Source organism: Gossypium raimondii, chromosome 6, assembly GCF_025698545.1.
Source record: "Gossypium raimondii isolate GPD5lz chromosome 6, ASM2569854v1, whole genome shotgun sequence".
Taxonomy (NCBI): domain Eukaryota; kingdom Viridiplantae; phylum Streptophyta; class Magnoliopsida; order Malvales; family Malvaceae; genus Gossypium; species Gossypium raimondii.
The window spans coordinates 33,201,126-33,221,612 of NC_068570.1; the positions used below are offsets into that span (position 1 = coordinate 33,201,126).

Consider the following 20,487-nt stretch of genomic DNA (forward strand, 5'->3'; position numbering starts at 1 on the left):
CTTAGGAAGATGATGACTAATGAATTATAATTTGATATTAGTTAACATATATTAACATATTATTAATTTACCTTATTAACCTTTATTTCTAAATATTTATACTTTATAATACAAGGTCATTCTTGACCATTATCACCCACTCACTTAATAGTGGGCTTATTACCTATTAAGGACTCCATATTAAAAAGACATTAGCAATTTAACACTTTACACATTAACTAGCCAATTTTTCATTTTACACAATTAAACCCTTTTTCTTTAATCGGTCACTCAAACGATAAAATTAGAACACAAAAATTTCACACAGTCAAATTCACACATGATAAAACACAAAATAATATTAAAATATTTTTCCGACTCAAATTTGTGGTCCCAAAACCACTATGTCCGATTAGGGTCGAAATCGGGTTGTTACAAGCAACATTACAAAATAATTTCAAATAACTTACTTTAGTACGTAATTTACATTTTCCTACATTTAAAAAAAAAAGATTGGAAATTGAAACATAAAAATTACAACAGAACATAAATGATGAATTACATTTTGTTCAAGACTGACAACATCGTGTCTTACAAATTGAAAAAGACCATGTTTAACGGCAGCACGAGCAAGTTTTTAAATACTAATAAAACAAAAATAAATGATGAATTTGATTTTGTTCCAGATCGATACCATTGTGTCTTACAAATTGAAAAGGACCATGTTTAATGGCAACACGAGTAAGTTTCTTAGTACTAATATTTGAGATAATCTCACCCGTAGTATTCAACTGGGATTCTATTAGAACCTTTAAACATCCCCCTGACCCAGAAAATCCCAGATAATACCACTCGTTGGCTGCATAACCAATTTGAACCTGTTATCACCCTACCACATCCAACGGAGAGACCTACATAACCAATTTGAACCCGTTACCGCATAAATCACTAGCAACCGAGACCCCTATTGTTATTTGAAACCGTCACTGCATATGAAATTAAGGAATCAAATCTACACTCCCAAAAAGTGTTGGAATATTTTCAAATATTTATACTCTTCCAATAACTATAAATGAATGAGTGTAATTAATCAAAACATAAATCTTTTAGTTATTGGTCAAAAGTTATATCATTTGATTTTTGAAAAAGAATTATAACTATTCAAATAATATTACTTGAATAGTTATAAAATTAGATGACTAATTATTATTATTTATTTATTCGAAAGACACCTATTGAAAAATGTCTTTACAAAGAGACATGAAAATTCCTATAAATAAGGATGAGATTTCATTTAAAAATCACACCAAAAAAATTCTAAAATTCTTTCTTTCCTTCCTCCATTTTTAATATTATTAGATTATTCTATAAAATATTACTGCAAAAATCCTTTTAGAAATTGAATTTCTTGTTATACATTGCTCAGTGCTTAGTGGACTATTGTTGTCAGTGCAAAACACAAATAGTAATTTGCTTGAAACTCTTTTGCACACCGAAGATAGGTGGGGGCGAATATAACTTTAAAGATAGTGGCTTGATACACTCCTTGGAGCCTTCTCCTATTTCTTCTTTTTCTGTTCAAGTTTCGTTCGTGTGTTTGAGATTTTCCTCACTGGAGATTTGTACTAACAAAAAGGACCATTAAATTTGTCAGTGTCTGAGCTCCACTGGACCACTATTAAATAAAACATACCTTCAAATTATAAAATTTTCTAAATAAACCGAAAAAAAAAATTGATCCTGATCTCCATGTTTTCTTAATAATAAACATTTCTCTCTTCTCTCCTTTACAACTAATCAAAAAATTTTCTCCCTCCCCAAAATCTTGATCTTCACCTTACACAGATATTTCATCGGCATGAGTATATATAGCTTTTTGGTGACATCATTTTTTCGTATTCTCCCCTCAGAATACATGATATTGGTAACGTCAAAACCATTGATGCGATCTAAAAAAATATTTTTATGCGCTGTAATCAATTATTAGGTGAAAGTGCACCTATGTTTAGATACATGATTTTCAAAGTAGGTAATTTTCGTAAATAAAAAAAAATTTGGGTACCTAAGTGTTTATTTATAGAAGAAGGAATTTTTTAATAATTGTGTTGAGAATTAAGCTAATAGTATAGATGGATAAAAGCTTTAATTGTCTGGTCGTGGAAACAGCTTACATGTAAGAAAACTATTGGCAGCGCTGACATGGCAAAAGAGATTTTATAAACAGAAGCAGAGAAAAGCTTAAACCAAAAGAATAAAATGAAACCGAAGGAAACAAAAAAAAGGTAGAAAAGAAAAATCAAACAAACAAAAATAATTCATCCTTCTCGACTTGTTAAAAGTTTATAATCTTAAGACTAAGAGGTCTGCAAAATTTCGGTTTCCGCAGAGAGAGGGAGAGAGAGAGAGAGAGGGGGGGGGGGGAGGGAGAGCATTAACGTTTTTCCCCGTTAATGGCGGTTACTTGGTTTCGCTGCGGCCACTGAAAACGGTATGTGTAATCTTTTTCTTTTCTTGTAGATCTAATTGATTATTTTTTAGATCAAATTATGCAATACTTTGAATCTGGGGTTTTGGCTTTGGATCCTAAGTTGTTATGTTTCTTAGGGAGGTCCCTTCATTTGGTCGTTTTGTTGATGAAATGTCGGGAATGAGAACTGTTTGGAACCTTCGAAAATTGAAAACTTAGTGGCTGCTTTACTCGGAAAATTGAAAACTTAGTGGCTGATTAACTTTTCTTTTTCGCTTTATTTATTTCCATTTTGCTATCGTAACTACAATCCATGAGGTCCGAAAAATGGGAACAAAACAGAAAAAAAGAAAGGAGAAAAATATCATGATTCATGAATGCTGAACTGAAATTATTGTATTTTGAGTTGAATTAGTCTTGTTTTTTAGTCTTATGATAGGTCAAAATGGAACAAAATAATGTTTGGTTCTTGCAAATGTGTGGGTTGAAAAATATAAATTCTACTTCATCTTTTGGCTAATTTATTAGCTTCTAATGGCCTTTTGCAACATCTTGCACTTTTTATGGAATATCTCTTGGCAGTGCAATAGGGGAAGTGAAGCGGTTAATTGGAGGTCAAAATGATATTTGGTGGTTATAATTTTGTAAGATGTTTGAATATTTTAGGTTGAGCCTTTGCTTGATGTTAAGGGTAAATGAGGAACAATTTTCTAATCTAATGGTTAAGTACTTAGGTTCGTTACCACCTTCATAGCCTAAGCCTAACCATTGCATTCAAAATTTTTACCTCTCCCTTCTTTTCCATCCCATCCTTCCACTTAGCAAAACTTGAATTGTATTTTAGGCAATTTCTTGACACAGTAAGCTGAGATTTTTAAAGATAGTCTGGTTAAATGTTCAGTTTCAGTAAAACCAGTGAGATTGTTCTTTCCAGATCTTTTAGTCTATGCAATTACTTTTGCACCTTTTTCCAGGTTCTCGTTTTTTATCTACTCAGATACAGTCATAATTAGGGGCTTTGGCTGCTTAATATTAAGCAATATGAGCATAATTACGATGCTAGATTTTGTTCTGATCAGTGTAGAGTACTTCCATGATCACAGTTCTAGGCTTAGAGACTCGAGATATTGGGTTTCTATGATTGGAAATGCTGTGTATTAAGAATCCTTCTCCAATTATCTGCCTAAAAGTGTCTTATTCACTGATGAGGTATTGTTTTTACATCACCAAAGTTGTGGCTTGGTTTGATTTGACCTAAACCTTAAGTGTTTGTAATTTTTGTTTGTTTTCTTAAGTTTTAACCAGTAAATGTTTTGATCTTTATGCAGGAAAATTAACTCGTGTCTAAAAATCCCTGAACTGGAGGTAAGGCAAGAATAGAAGCTATTGAACCTAAATTAAGGCTGTTGTTATTAAAAAAGTTGATTGTCTTGTATGTCTTAGGTGAAATTATAGTCTTTCACTGGACAAATTAAAGCATTCAAAATTCAGCGACCAAGTTCAGGGGGTGATTTGCCCCAAACTGGGGAGTACTCTTTTCCTGTTGCCCGGAGGGTGAACTCTGCCAGTGCCATGATGATGGGAGATGACGTTGAGAATGGTAATTTGGGGCCTTACCTAGATAGGCCAAGGACATTTCCGAACATGCGTAGTAAACCATATACCCCCTTGGTAAGGACATTATGTTTGTCTCAGTTTTGTGTGCAGTTTGTTAGTTGTAGATGAGTGCGCATTTGGATATTTTGGCCTTGATGTCTCTTTTTGTTCTCATTTTCCTTTTTGTTGTTTTAGGAATTTGTTCTGATCCTGCATTTTTTGTTACAAGTACCTGGTTATAAACTACTTTTGGAAAAGGGGAATTAATTCCTATTGGGCAGATCATTTTTCTCATTGTCAATTTGTAGTTGCATCGTAATAATTTATTATTGCTATAGATTAAGTGTATTTTAGCTATATACACAATTAGTGAGCGGAGATGCTTGATTTAGAACTCTATATGTTTCAGGAATTGTTTGAAGGCTACCTTGGTGAGACTGCTCATTCTAATATTTCTTTTCTAGATCAATTGGTATATCAAGTACTTGTTATGAAGTCCACAAAATACATCCTGACTTTTTGTTTTTCATTTGGCCACATTTTTCCTTCTCAATTGCAGTTAAGATTCTTGTCTATTATCTTGGCTTATGTGTGTCCATCTGTTGGTTTTGGTGTTATGGTGTTTATAATAGTTGTGGTTCTCTTGAACTTAAAATGGAAAAATATGGTTAGCATTAAAAAAAGGAAAGAAGCTTAGCATGATCTTCACAGAGACTGCTGAATTGATGTGAATGGTAGTTTGACTTGTACTGGCAAAGTTAATAGAGACCCACAGCTGAATATTTTAGTCAAGGAAATAAGGAGTGATGTGGATCCTATGGAGAATTCTTTTCTTTTTCATTTCTATTGTCTTGCCTAGCTAAGCATATTTTTTATCTCTCTCTCTCTTTCCTCTTGGCTCATGAGACACTCTTTTTCCTCTTATTGTGTGTTCATTGATTAATTCCTATTCTCAAAAAAGAAAAAAAAAAAGAGACTAATTCCTTTCTGCAGATTTTTCGAATTCTCAGGGGAATTAATGTTCGTGTTCTTGTTATACTTCTCTTTTTGGGCTTCGGATATGTCTTTTACATTGGAGCAAGTACTTCTCCAATCATTGTTTTTGTCTTCTCAGTTTGCATTGTCAGCTTCCTTTTGTCAATTTATCTTACAAAGTGGGTCCTTTCCAAGGATGAAGGGCCTCCAGAGATGGCTCAGGTAGTTTTTTTTTAGGGTAAAATCAACTTTCATAAAGTCAAATATCAAGCTTTCTTTATGCTCTTGGAAAAATTGTATTAAATGCTTCTCCAGAAACTTTTTAATTACTAATTGAATGTTTTATTCTCAATGCTTGTTAATTTTGTTACAATTTTACTGCTTTAATGTACATCAGTCATATCTAACGACCGTTAGAGTTTCATGTAAGGCTTGATAAGAAATATTGATGATAGAGGACACTTTTTTTTGTACATCAATTAAACTCTAGCCTCTTAATCTAATCTGTACAGAAAGTTTTCAGAAAGATTTTTGCAATTGAATAGCATGCATAGATCTAGGAAAAAGTATGCTTTCTAGTTTATTCATTGTCGGCATTGGGAACAAGAAGAAATTCGTAAGGCTAGGAACTCCATGCTTTTTCACTACTTTGTCACATACATATCCTGATAAAAGAGGAGCTTCCTCCCCCATTGTTTTTCATTTTCTTGTTAACCCTTAAAATGCAACTAATAACTTTCTATTTGTTAGCAATCTCGTCATTCACTTGTATCAAGCTTATCTTTTTTGTTTCTAGATATCTGAGGCTATACGTGATGGAGCAGAAGGATTCTTCAAGACACAGTATGGTACTATCTCCAAGATGGCAGTGTTGCTAGCACTAGTGATCCTTAGCATATATTTGTTTCGAAATACAACTCCTCAACAAGAATCCTCAGGCTTAGGAAGGTTGAGATATATATGAACATTATGTAAAATAGCATTCGACTTCTTTTTCTTTACCCTTGTGACAAATATGATTTTGTGCAGGGCAACATCTGCATGTATCACTGTTGCTGCATTTCTATTGGGGGCTCTATGTTCAGGTGTCGCTGGGTATGTTGGGATGTGGGTATCAGTTCGTGCAAATGTTCGAGTCTCTAGTGCTGCAAGACGGTCAGCTAGGGAAGCATTGCAGGTTGTATCCTTTTAAATTTCTTTTTTTTTTCTTGGATGCTTGTGGATTTGAGTGCTAAGTGCAGACATAACATGCAGATAGCTGTCCGTGCTGGTGGTTTTTCTGCCTTGGTGGTTGTTGGTATGGCTGTGATTGGTATAGCCATCCTTTATGCAACATTTTATGTTTGGCTAGGAGTGGATTCACCTGGTTCAATGAAGGTTACAGATTGTATGTGATTAATTTCCTTATTCCTTAATTTATTTATATTAATTCACTTTGTGCAGATGGATATTCATTTTACATGGTTCTTACCATTTCCTACGTACGTTGACATATTGAGAAATATTCTTGAATGTTCATGTTCTCTTGTTTAAATGTTGGTTGAGTGTATAAGCATGATTTTCTGTTTCCCCCATATAAATGAAAGTGGGTAGTAGTTAGTTCTCTTGGCTATCTAAGATTGGTAATTGCCTTGCAAATTCATCAAGTGTGATCATTAGTTTAAAGCAGCTATGACTTGGATTTTAGACTTTGAGTTATATCTGTCAATGACGCGTGGTATGGCTTCTAGCTATTAGGTTTTTGGCTACCTAAAATTTTCTTACTAATGAAGAGAATGGCACATATGAACATTCTATGAATTACTAACAAAATACAATGGAGAAAGTGGCACAGCGTTCCTTAGAATAATTGTTATTATATTCTTGTCAAAGTTAATGATTTGAGTTGCCCTTTCTATTTGAATTAGAGTGACTGAAAGTTTTGTGATTGAAGGTTCTTGATTTAATTATACCAAATATGTCTTTTGGAATCTGTCTCACATGTTTTCTTTGAAGCTTATTGCTGCATGCATAACATCTTATGTATGATATTGTTGGGTGTTTGTAACATGGTATTCTCGATTTTTGAGGTATTGTTGTTAATTTGTAGTCTTTGCTTTCTGCAAGTACTGTATTTGTTTCCTATGACAGTTCATATTGGTTAACTTTATCTCACATGTTTAACTATTGTTTTCACTTAGAAAGTTCAGGTGCTATGTTGCTTGCAATGCTGAAGTGATCTGTTGTTATGGGCTGGACCTATGTTAGGAAAGGCCTTTAATTTTGATTCTCCAATTAAGGCTTACGTTGCAATTTTATTTCTTTTCCTTAGGTGTCTTGTTTGTGATTTTACTTCAGTTAATTTATTTTTGTTTTAGAATAGGTTACCTATTTATGTAACAAGATTGGTCCTTTTTAAGGGACATATGGAATAATAAACCTTAAGCAAAATTTCTATCAAAAAACCCTTGAGAGATTTGGGTCTCTCTCTTATGAGTCCTAAGGTTTTAGTCTCTTTTTATGAGCTGAAAGGTTTCAGTCTCCTTTGATGAGCTGAACTATCAATCCTAAACACATGGTCGTAACAATTTGGTATCAAGAGCCAATGATCCTTAGCAACGGTAGAACAATGGTTGACAAAGTGGCGAGTAAAAATATGTAAGGAGTTTGAGCATATGCAGGCAAAGATAGAATAAATGCTTGATTGTAAGTTGCAGCATGTTGATGAAATTATTGCTGAAACCAAAACCCAAGTGTTTAATCAAATGCATGAAGAAATAGATAAAATGATTGGTGGTAAAAAGGTTGGTAACTTTATGGTAGACCCTCTAATTGAAGAAAACCAAACCATGGAAGCTTCTATCAATCTCTCTTCCGTATCCTATGTATCAAACCCTCCTAAATCCATGTTGACAAAAACCATGGCAGTCACAACCAACTTTGATCCTATGTGTTATTCATTAACCCCTTCTAAACTCATGTCCAGTAAACTGCCTATTTCTTTAAACTTGATTTGAAAAACCTCCAAGTGTATACCAAAAAAGTTTAATGGGTCTCAACTTGCTGGATTACCCAGTGAAATGGATTTTTTTTTTTTGCTAAAAACATGCTTGAGTTTATGGGAGTTGCCAGTTGAGAAAGCTTAATTGGGTTACTTTCGAAAATTGTGAATGTTGGTTAGACGTTTGAAGAGATCCATTCAATGGTGCTCATAAATGTAAATAAGTTGGTGGAGGTCCATGACCCCTATTGATTTCTATTGTTTGTAATGCGAAGGAATAATGGTGTGGTAGTGGTCGGTTTAGCTAATACAATTATCTTTGATTCAACTACAATGATGATTTTCAGGATGTGTGAGCACTGTATAAATATCATTCACCCTTGAGAAAGGCAGCATTGGCCAAGTGTATCTGACTTTGTGAGTGTGAGAACAAACTCTTTCTCTAATGTTATGTGCCAAACCTATGTCAGCAAAGACCATTAATTTCCATTTTCTAACTAAGGATTATGTTGTAGGTTTATTTCATTCCTTAGGTTTTTTAGTTTTGATTTTATTTAATTTTGTTCCTGTTGGTTTCCTATTTATGAAACAAGGCTGGCCCTTGGTTAAAGGGACAAATGGAATAATGAACCCTAAGCAGAATTTGTATTAAAAAAACCCTAAAGAGATGTGGGTCTCTCTCTAACGAGTCCTAAAGTTTCAGTCTCCCTATGATGAGCTGAGATATCAAATCACACTATATATATGCTTGTATGCAAACATGACTATGTTTGGACTGTGGCTGTTGATTCTTTGTTCACCTTAAACTAGCATTACATGGGTTTTAGAATCAATAGTACTAGTGACTCCCTTGATCAATATTGTTTATTTCTTTCAGTGCCTCTTCTTCTTGTGGGATATGGTTTTGGGGCTTCATTTGTTGCCCTGTTTGCTCAGTTGGGTGGTGGAATATATACAAAAGCAGCTGACGTTGGGGCAGATCTTGTGGGAAAAGTGGAACAAGGAATACCTGAAGATGATCCTAGAAACCCGGCTGTAATTGCAGATTTGGTATTGAATTTGAACTTCATGGAGTTCTTTATTTGAATTGATGCTTAAGATATAATTAATCATTTGGAGTCCGAAGTAACACGGTTTTATTCTCTTCATCTTATTTGTTTAGTTTTGAGTTGAAAATGAGTACGTAAAGCTTGTGCATATTTTGTGTAATTTCCTATTTTAGACAATGAATTTGTTCATTTATGAACTGGACTGAAGGTTTATGGTTGTAGGAGTTGACTATAGGGGATTTAGTTGGAAGAAAATTTTTGAAGTTGTATTTTAAAAGCAATTGCAATTTTGTTAAACATTTTATTATGATAGCAGAACTCTGGGGGATATGTTTCTACTTGACCTTGCACATAATTATTAAAGCCTTTCTCAGATTCAAATACACATGCATTTGAGAGAGAAAGCAGAAAACTTATATTTTTTTTTTTATTTTTAGAAATTTATATTTCTTTACCATAAAAAATTTGAACCTTCTAGATTTTGTGGAAACTGAAGTAATCCATCTGAAGATTTTGTTAATAAAAAAATTATTGGTTGAAAGTTCAATAAGGGACGTGGCTGAAAATATATACTGCAAATCAGTATTGGAAAGCGTGATCAAATTTACAGCCATGATTCTTCTTCTTTATCTTTATATTTTATGTTTAAGTTTTCACACATTTTATCTTGGTGGAAATGTTTATTACTTGTATCTTTCGTTTTGTACTGAAGGTTGGAGACAATGTTGGTGATTGTGCTGCTCGAGGTGCAGATCTTTTTGAAAGCATTGCAGCAGAGATAATTAGTGCCATGATACTTGGTGGAACAATGGCTCAGCATTGTAAAATTGAAGGCGAGTTCAAGTTCCCCCTCATTTTTAATGGAATTGTAACATATTTATACTGTTGCATCTTGTGAATGTCCTATTAACTACAACAATTTACAACTGCAAAAATATAATTTTATCTTGTTTTAATAAATTTACCACGAATCAAGATGACAGTTAAAACCTTCCTGACCAGTTCAAGGAAGCCAAAATTTGCAGTTTGATGAGATAAAGAGGCATTCTTGTGTCCTGATGTTTCGTTTTGTTATTGTAGTTAAGTGAGGTTTGAAAGAGGGTTGTAAAAGTGCATGACTAGTGTTATTTGGCTCTTACCTAATGTTAAAGACAAACTTGAAATGCCTCTTAACTGGAAGCGATCAGGCATCTCTACTCTTGGTTACTAATGTTTTATGACTGCTGTAGTTTTCAAACCAACCTTGTTAACAAATAGGTATGAAAGAAGTTTATACCTCTATGGTGTTAGAACTAAGTTTGTTAGTTCTGAGAGTATGTCCATTGGTTGTAGTTAATATTAAGGGTTCAGACCTGCAAAAATGTAACTGACGGTATGAAAAACATTTCATGTTGAGTTGTTAGCTTGGTTTTGTTTCAGTTTATTTTTCTCTGGTTTTGGCATATTCTTTGTATTGAGTGTGTTCTTTTGGTGTGGCCTCATCTTTGATATTTATGCAGACCCGTCTGGCTTCATCCTGTTTCCTCTTGTTGTGCACTCATTTGACCTGGTGGTATCATCAATTGGAATACTTTCAATTAGGGGTACACGTGACTCCAATGTGAAAGTTCCATTAGAGGATCCAATGACAATCCTTCAGAAAGGATATTCTGTTACAATAATTTTGGCTGTTCTGACATTTTTTGGGGTAATATATCATCTATAACTGGAGCATAATGCAATATTTTTTTCTGTTTTCTCTCATGAAGTATTGAAATCTTGCCATTTACATTCCTTTGTTTTGATTGAAAGCTTATTCATGTCTTGTACTTCTTTGAAATGATTGCAGTCTACTCGGTGGTTGCTTTATACTGAACAAGCACCTTCTGCATGGTTAAACTTTTCCTTATGTGGGTTAGTTGGTATTATTACAGCGTATGTTTTTGTCTGGATAACCAAATATTACACTGACTACAAGCATGAGCCTGTACGCACATTAGCGCTTTCTAGCTCTACAGGACATGGGACTAACATTATTGCTGGAGTCAGCTTGGGCCTGGAATCGACAGCAATTCCTGTTCTTGTGATAAGTGTATCTATTATTTCTGCTTTTTGGCTGGGTCACACCTCAGGGCTTGTGGACGAAACAGGAAGTCCAACTGGTGGGCTGTTTGGCACGGCTGTAGCTACAATGGGAATGCTCAGCACTGCTGCCTATATTCTAACCATGGATATGTTTGGTCCGATAGCTGATAATGCTGGTGGAATTGTAGAGATGAGTCAGCAGGTGCTATATGGCTGATCCTCTAGATTTCACTGTATATTACAGTTCTTCTTTTTGGATTATTTAAGTTGGCTGTTGATGCCTTGTACAGCCAGAGAGTGTGCGAGAGATTACTGATGTTCTTGATGCTGTCGGGAACACCACAAAAGCTACCACCAAGGGTTTTGCCATTGGATCTGCAGCACTTGCTTCTTTTCTTCTGTTTAGTGCATATATGGATGAGGTTTCATCTTTTGCACGTGAACCTTTTAAACAGGTCTGTGTTACTATACTATGCTTTAATGAAAGACTGTATGGTTTACCACTCACTTCCTACTAATGTTTTACTTAGGAATTAAAAAAGAAGAAGCAATGATTGAGTAATTTACTAAAGAAAAATGTGTGGTTTTACTTGTAACCACAGTAATTGTGCTTGAATTGGTGCTTCTGAGAATGGTAAAAAATGATGAGAACATGTAAAAAAGTGGCAACAAATGGAGCCTGAAGCTGTTACTGCGCAATGTCTTTCAATATTTGTCTAACATTTGTAGTTTGAATGATCTTTCAGGTTGATATTGCCATTCCTGAGGTTTTTATTGGTGGATTGTTGGGTTCCATGCTTATATTCCTATTTAGTGCATGGGCCTGTGCTGCTGTTGGCCGAACTGCTCAGGAGGTTGTTAAGGAAGTGAGAAGACAATTTATTGAGAGGCCGGGTATCATGGTGGGTCTAAGGTTTCAATTGCCTTTCACAGTGTGTACTTTAACCGTTAGCTTTTCTATTGTATTTGAACAAAAAGCAGTAGAGAAATTTAAAAATATTTCTTATCTGGATAGAAGAATTATGAGAGAAGTGACAAGAAGAGAAAAAAGATACAGTTGCAGTCTTTGTTCCATAATCCACTTTTAAAGTTTCTTTCCAAAAGTATAAAGATGTGAAAAGAGATTTAAAACTATTCATATTTCTTATCATTAATCTGACACAAACAAATTTAGAGTAATTAAGTGTTGCTTTAAATCATGTTGTTTCTTTTCTATAATTTATCTATCTTGTCTGAATATTTATGCTTTATTTTTTCTGACATACTTACTGCAGGACTACAAGGAGAAACCAGATTATGGTCGCTGTGTTGCTATTGTGGCTTCTGCATCTCTGAGGGAAATGATAAAACCTGGTGCTTTGGCTATAGTATCACCAATTGTAGTTGGTACGTCAATTGCTCTTTGCTGATTATAATTATTATTTTTGCTATTATTGACTTTTTGATATTCTGGGGTAGTTTGTTCATTTATCTTATTAATCCTTCATTTCTTTCTGATTTTTTCTTTTAAGTTTTTTTTTTCTTTCCTAGTGTTAATTTTCAAGAATGTAAAATATATTTTACCAAGAGAATTTAGGAGATTAGATGTCTAAAGCGGTTTCTCTGATTTTCTATTGAGTTTAGTATATTTTTAGAATCTAAGCACATACAATATTGTAATAATTTGCAGGTTTTCTATTTCGAGTTTTGGGACACTATACTGGGCATCCTCTCCTTGGAGCAAAAGTAGTAGCTGCTTTGTTGATGTTTGCAACAGTTTCTGGTATTTTAATGGCTCTGTTTCTAAACACAGCTGGTGGTGCCTGGGATAATGCAAAGAAGTTTATTGAGACTGGAGCCCTTGGTGGCAAAGGCAGCGAATCTCATAAAGCAGCAGTTACTGGAGATACGTAAGTTTGTTTTTTCCTTTTCTTATATTCCTGTTCCTTAATAACTGTAGGATTGTGTTGCCCCAACTCTTCATGTTTCTTGAAGTTGTCTGATACTCATGCCCAATAATATGGTATAGTGATATGACCTCCAAGTATCTTTCAAATAATAATAAAAAGAAAATGATAATTGGAATGTATGGGATTGCAGAGTGGGAGATCCATTCAAAGACACAGCTGGACCATCACTTCATGTGCTCATAAAAATGCTTGCTACCATAACACTTGTAATGGCGCCAGTGTTTCTCTGAGACTTTCGTTTGTTTATATATATATATTTGATGGAGAGTTGAGTAGCAGGCTGCATACCAACATACAGGCACCCATCACCGAGTTATTGTTTGGGTATTACTATTTTGCACATACACAACAGATTGATTGATAGATAGGTAGATAGGTATTTGATGTCTATCATGGCCGTGGCTGCCTGTCTCAATTGATAGCCTCACTAAATCATTTTCTATCTGAAACAATAAGAGGTGTTTATAGAGTGCAGTGCAGTGCACATTTAGTATTTTCAGTTAAACGTTTGTACTTTGATATTCCATTTTCAAGTTTTTAATGCATTTCTTAACTTTTACCCTCAAACTGTTGACAACGGTTTTGTATTTGAGGCTTAAACATAAATTCATAATTGGGTACCTAAATTTGTATAAGGTCGATTTAGCTACTCCAATGCTTAACTGTAATGACGTGGCATTTACCATTACTTAACGGTCACGTCAGAATTTCCTTTTTTTTTTAAATTGAATTAAAATAATCGGTATGAAAATTGACATGGTTTAGTATTGTTCAATTAAGTCACATCAGCGGTATTTATGTGACGTCGAGGTTAATTTAATATTAAATATTGAAAATGTGTTTTCGAAAAGTAACTGAAAAAGTTATTTGAGTTATCAAAAATTGGAGAACTTTAAAATGTTTATTTTAAATATGTAAAATAAAATAAGTTATTTTAAATAGCATTATACTATGATATGTGAAATAAAAATTTTAAATAACTTTTAAGTAAATAATTAATTTGTTTCTAAATTTAAAATATATATTTTAGATTGGATACGAAAATAACACTTACAATTAATAATATAAAGTATTTAGATATTAAAACTTCAACTTAAATTATAATAGAAATATACACATAATTTATAATAATATATTATTAATATTATAACATAGGAAATAGAACACTTAAATATTTTAAGGAATTAATATAAATTATTTGCAACCGTTAATTTTAATATGTTAATTGTATATATGATTTTATAGTTTATAAAATTGCACCTAAACGAGCTTTTAAAAGTTTAAAGTTAGAATTTTGGCTTAAAATTTGATTTAAAAAGCAATGTTAAATAAAGTTTTGATCTATTAAGATAATTTGGTTGATGAAAAAATAGGAAAATAGAAAATCGAATATGAGCAATAAAACATGAAAATAAATTCCTCTTTATCAAATAGAATCTAAATAGTTGTTTTTCTTTAGCTAAATAGTCTTAGAAGTCCTTGAATTTTTTTAAAAACCAATTAAGTTTTTATACTTTTTTTTGCACTCAATTGAGTTATTAAAGGTTAAAATTACAATTAATTAAGTCCTTTTGGTCATTAAAAATAACAATATGCCTTTACAAAGTAAAGACATCTATTTTTTCTAGGTGTTTTCACCACATAGCATGCCAAGATTGTGTTATGGCATAGAATGGATCGTAAAAGTACCTGCTATGACATCGAATGCATCGCAATCCTCTCGACGTCTAGCCGCATAAACCAATGCCAGCTGTCTAGCCTTAGTCTTGGTTGGATTCTGACCTGGTGCTCTTTGACCACGACCTACAGTACCTGTCGCACCTATTGCGACTCCAGAACCACCATTCCTACCTTGCTCACGACCTTTAGAAGGTAACTGCCCAAAACCCTAACTCTGAGTCACAGCTTGCATTTGACCAACTGGACGTGGGCAATCATTCACTTTATGCTCTATAGATCCACATCTCAGACATGCACCCATCTTTTTCCAACACTCACCCAGATGACGTTTATCACAGAACCCACAAATCGAGATTCTCCCTAATCCTGGTGTACCTCCAACATTACCCCTATAACATTCTACTGTGGTCTGCCCTCCTTGGCTCACTTCAAAGGTCACAAAACTGAGCCATTAGGACCTGAATCACTCTTTGTAACCCCTCAAATCGGGCCTAAACATTACAGCCCAATCCAAGCAATTACATGGGCCATAGAAATGGCGAAAACCTTGAGTTGAAAAAAAAAAGGATCTAATCTTTGAAAACACGCTTTAATATTCCCTTTTTATACGTTGAAGTAAAAACATTACTTCGAAGGAAGACTTATCATTGTAAAACATTGTTTTGATCATAAAAAAAATATTTGATTAATTGAGTTTGCGGAAAGCGAATTTTATTAAGAAAACCATTAAAATGTTTAATCCATATAAAAAAGTTCATGCAAAAACATTCAATGTTCATTATTTTAAAAACAAAATATCTCATGCCACAGTTTAATAATTTTCCACAAAATAAAATCCAAAATATAATCATAAAGTCCATAAAAGTTCCAAATAGTCTTAAAAATCCATAACCAAGAAACCATTATTCTGAGAGCCTCTCTGATGACCGATTTCGAGTCCTAGTTACGAGGATTACCTGAGACATATGAGTAATAAGGGTGAACTTTAAAAAGCTCAGTGTGAGATCGATACAAAATATATACACATATAATATGACATACATTTTAGCACATCGAATAACACATCCAAAACAATATATATACAATTTTCACAGAAATTAATATTACATATAAAAGAACATAATGAGACATGCTTTTGTAACAATGCACATTTTGAAGATTTTCCTACCCATCTTTACTACACACTAATATCGAGTTCCCCAGAAATTGTCCATCCAATAACACACCATTTGTGGACAAGCCACCACATAAATGTCGAAAACAACTACATAGCACATTGTGGACAAGCCATCACATAATTGGCGATAAACGACCACATAATTACAAATAAAACTGCCACATATCTTCTTCCTTTCACAGATTCCACCCCATGCATATGGTATGACCATTTTCTCATTTTAATCAATTCACTAACATGTTGTAAACATGTTTTACACATAGGATCACATATCACATAGTCATATTCATATTTTCATATTCGCATAACGGAATCATAACGATAACAAAGAAGCCATACGTCATATATCATGAGAGTGAGATATACACATATATCAATATCACATAGATGCAATTTGCACAAACATCATAATCTCATAATATCATCACATCACACAATATACTTTTCAAGAATAATGGATAGGGTCACTTATTTGGGTTTATCATTGATGGGGTTTTCAACCCTCTTTATGAGTATTTAGCGTACCCCGCATAAATAGTTATTAACATGCTAATATAATAAAATAAACAATCATCATGTGAAAAAGTTAAAGACCCCACACCTTATTGTAGATCTAAACCGAATGCTCCCATTTTAGAGGTCTCGCTTGGATCTAGTCCCAATCACAAATCTAATCACAAGAATATCTCTTTTTAGTCATGATCTAACGAAAGACAAGTCCTTTAATATAAGATTTAATACAGGAAATCTCACCAATACTTTCCCTTAATTTGAACACTTGGATCCATTACTCTCACGATGCCACACTATTGGTTTCCTAGAGGGTTGTTCGGTCCTTCATAACATATGGAGATTGAAAGTTAATCTTGAGAAAGCAATTATAATGGAGTCATTATTTGAGAATGAGGGGAAAAATAAGGAAAGATGATGATTCCATCACTTTGCATAACTTATACTACTAAATAGCACAACAAAATCAGAGATGAATCCCGGAGAAAAGTTCAGAGGTTTAATGGTCTACAAGGGATCGGTGAGATTCGTACACAAGTGGAGTGAAAAAAAATAAAGAATGAGTCAATTGGAATAAAAATGTGAAAGAAATCAGAAATAAGAGGAAAATAGGAGAAAAACCCAAATCCTGATGACAATCGACGTCGACGACGACGGCAATGGTGATAGTCCAGCGGCGACGAAGGGTGGCGATCGAAGGAGAAGAAGGAGAAAAGAGAGGTGTGAATGGTAGTGAGGTAGTGGTGCAACTAAGGCTCACGGTGGAGGAATGGAAGCAAAGATGAAGAGAAATGGTGGTGGTTGCCAAAATGAGAGAAAATGGTGGAGGAAAAGAGAAGAAAAGAGAAAGTAGGAGGAAATGAGGGTTGTGGACAATTTGGGAGGCTTTTGAGGTGGTCAACATATTTGTTTTGGCAAGAAAATAGTGTAAGGAAGGAGAGGGAACAAATGAGCAAAAAGAGGGGATGTGTCTCACAACTTATGGCAAGTTTGACTTGCTAAAGGAGGAAAGGAATTTGCATAAGTCAACAAAGGAGTGGACGGTTGGTATCTATTGTGCACTTGGGAATTGTCCCAAAAATATAAAAATAAAACAAGGGAGCAAGGGGATTCGAACTAGGGACCTCTAGGATAGTTAGGGAGCTTCCTACCACTAAGCCACAACACTTCCTTGTTTTCACTATTGCGCAGTTAGTTTAAAACTTAGGAGATGACAGTATCACTCTTGTATAATTAATTGAAAAGTGGGATGTGACACTCTTACTCTGGGCCCTATCATTATCGCATTTTTCTTTTTCTACATGCTTAATTTCATCCACAATCTTAGTCTTTTCCACTAAGGTCTCAAACACCCTCTCTTGGTATGGTGCCACCTAAATCTTAAGACTATACCCCAGCTCATTCTTGAATCGTAGGCTCTTATCCTGCTCAGTATCCACCATACTCAGAGCATAACGACTTAACCTCAGAAATTTAGCCTCATACTCGGCCAAAGTCCTATCACTTTATGTCAACTTAATAAACTCTAGTCTGTAGGACTCAACATACCTTGTACTCACATACTTTTTCTGGAAAGCCTCTTGAAAATACTCCCAAGTCAGATGCTCTACCTGAGTACCTCTTACTATAGATTGCAACCATCAATAAGCCTCATCTCTCAGCAGAGGCACTGTACCTTTCAACTTTTGTTCTGGGGTACAATCCATATCCTATAGAATTCTTTCTATAGCCTCTATCCAATACTCGACTACAAATGGGGTTGTCCCAGCTACACCTCTGAATATCTCAGCCCTATTACCCTAAAGCCTCTCAATCACAGACCTACGACCACCCAATCCAGTCTGAGTTCCAGCAACCTTCTGAAGTACTCTTAACATGGCATGGAACAGTGCATCATCATCCCTATCATAACCTCTACCTCTAGTGACAGATGAATTCTCTCCATTATCAGCCTCAAGATTTGGAGTATCATCCTGAGCTATAGGCAACTCAACTTGAGTAGCTCGACACGGCCTACCTTGGGGTCGTCTACCTCGGGTGCTCATAATGAATTCCCAGAATTGGTATATATTAAATCTCTTTACAGAATTGGTGTGTATCACTTTTAGAAAACAATTTTGTTTTTGTTTAAAAGTAAAAATTAAAATCTAATTCGTTTTAAGAAAACCTTAGTTTATTTTAATTATTTCATTTATTTAATTTTAATTACAAAACCAATAGGAAAATTCATATTTGTACCAATTAAAAATAATTTAAAGTAACATCTTGAAAATCTTAACTGTAACACCCTTAACCTATATCTATCGCCATATTAGGGTTACGGAGCATTATTATACAATCAAAAGCATTTAAACATTTCAACATTAAATATTTAATCACATCATAAACTATTCATTCACATGCACACTGTCCTTAAATTGAGCCCTCGAGGCCCTAAAAATAGCTTAGAAGAAATTTGGGACCAATTTCAAACAAATCAGAAAGTTTAGGAAAAAGATGCAGAATTTACAAAACAGGGATCACACGGCCGTGTGCCTCAAACAGATGAGACACACGCCCGTGTCTCAGGCAGTGTAACTTTTGAACTAGGGATACACAGTCGTGTCCTAGCATGTGTCCTCACATGTGTAACTCTCTGAGTAGGGTTACACGGCTGTGGCACACACCCGTGTGCCAGGCCGTGTAGCTCTCAAAGTTTCCCCACACGCCCGTGTGGTAGGCTGTGTAACTCATTGACTTGGAACCTTAAGAAATTCTCATATGACACACGGCCATGTCGCCAGGCCTTGTGCTTCACATGGCCGAATCACACACCCGTGTCTCAAGCTGTGTGAACCCAAATTTCACCTAAATCAAGCCATTTCATTACCTAGCCATGCATGAACATTCAATTCATTTGTGCACACTTAAAAAGGGACCTAGACAACATTTTGTGCACATTTAAAAAGGGACCTAGACAACATCCAAACATACGTTAAAATGTCCTTTCAAGATCCTAGATCAACTAACCAATATGTCATTCAAAGGCACCACAATTATAGCAATACAACATTTACCAAAACATGTGAATATTTCCTAATTCCATGCATAAAGACCTCATTCTATTATTTGGCTAAAACACAACATTATTGACTATTTCCAAGTCAACATCTTGTAGCAAAATGTCATACACACCAATTAGCAAAAAGTGACCAAAAGGACTTACCTAATCAAGCATTATAAGTCTATCAACCATACTTAAACATCAAGGCACAAACATCCAAAATTACCATTTACATATTTATCAAAGCGCCATTATAAACCACCTTATACATGTTAATATTACCATTTCCAAACATAATACCTAATTCAAATATGAACTAAAACATGTCACAAGTAACCATTTTCAAATTATCATTAACATGCCAACAGAACCATATCAACAAGCACTTTAAAGTAACCAAAATCACATAACTTGGTAAGGTATCAAGGTGTACCAAACCAACATAGCTTTCCAAAGCTTACACATACCAAAAACACCATTAACACATGTACCAGAATACCATTAGAAATCACCTTATACATGCCATTATAAACCTTAGCCAAATTACTAAAAAACTATCAAATTATGCACTAGATAGTGTGATAGATCTCCGAAGAACTTCCAACCGGTCGAGCTTTCGATAATCTGTAAAACAAAGGAAAATAATTACGTAAATAACGAATGCTTAGTAAGCTTGTGATACGAGCCAAAGAGGTGACACTTAAGGGGTTGTTTTTCCTTGTGGTCCAATCACTCGAAGCGAGGCACGACAATTAAAATCAAAGATGAATGCTTTTGTCCAAGACTTTGTTGCTACAAATTTAATTCATCATGTTCGTGACATTGACAAATACGGGAATGCAATTCACTGGACCAATCTTGGAATAGTGAAAGCCCATAAATTGGTGGATTAATCTTTTATGTATATTATTATTATTATTTACTTAATTCCCGTAACATCTGGGTCATGCGATGTTCGAATTGAGTTTGCAACTTTTTCATCTCTTTGTGTAACAACTCGACCAAAGGATCGTTCTCT

General features: G+C 34.4%; 1 protein-coding gene across 3 annotated transcripts; it reads left to right on the plus strand.

Moving 5' to 3' along the window:
• Nucleotides 1-2,223: 2,223 nt before the first annotated feature.
• Nucleotides 2,224-13,626, plus strand: LOC105773126 (pyrophosphate-energized membrane proton pump 3). Of its 3 annotated transcripts, none has more exons than XM_012594800.2 (16): nt 2,224-2,467; nt 3,775-3,811; nt 3,890-4,117; nt 5,036-5,239; nt 5,814-5,965; nt 6,047-6,194; nt 6,272-6,404; nt 8,875-9,047; nt 9,759-9,879; nt 10,546-10,733; nt 10,875-11,312; nt 11,401-11,565; nt 11,857-12,012; nt 12,385-12,496; nt 12,780-12,999; nt 13,190-13,626. In XM_012594800.2, the coding sequence occupies exons 3-16, from the start codon at nt 4,019-4,021 to the stop codon at nt 13,287-13,289; spliced, it is 2,409 nt and encodes an 802-aa protein (XP_012450254.1). In that variant the 5' UTR covers nt 2,224-2,467; nt 3,775-3,811; nt 3,890-4,018; the 3' UTR covers nt 13,290-13,626. The 3 variants fall into 3 exon arrangements, with proteins under 3 accessions (XP_012450254.1, XP_052488320.1, XP_052488319.1); XM_052632359.1 differs by lacking the exon at nt 2,224-2,467 and adding an exon at nt 3,550-3,655; XM_052632360.1 differs by lacking the exon at nt 5,036-5,239 and having other exon boundaries at nt 2,225-2,467.
• Nucleotides 13,627-20,487: the final 6,861 nt, after the last annotated feature.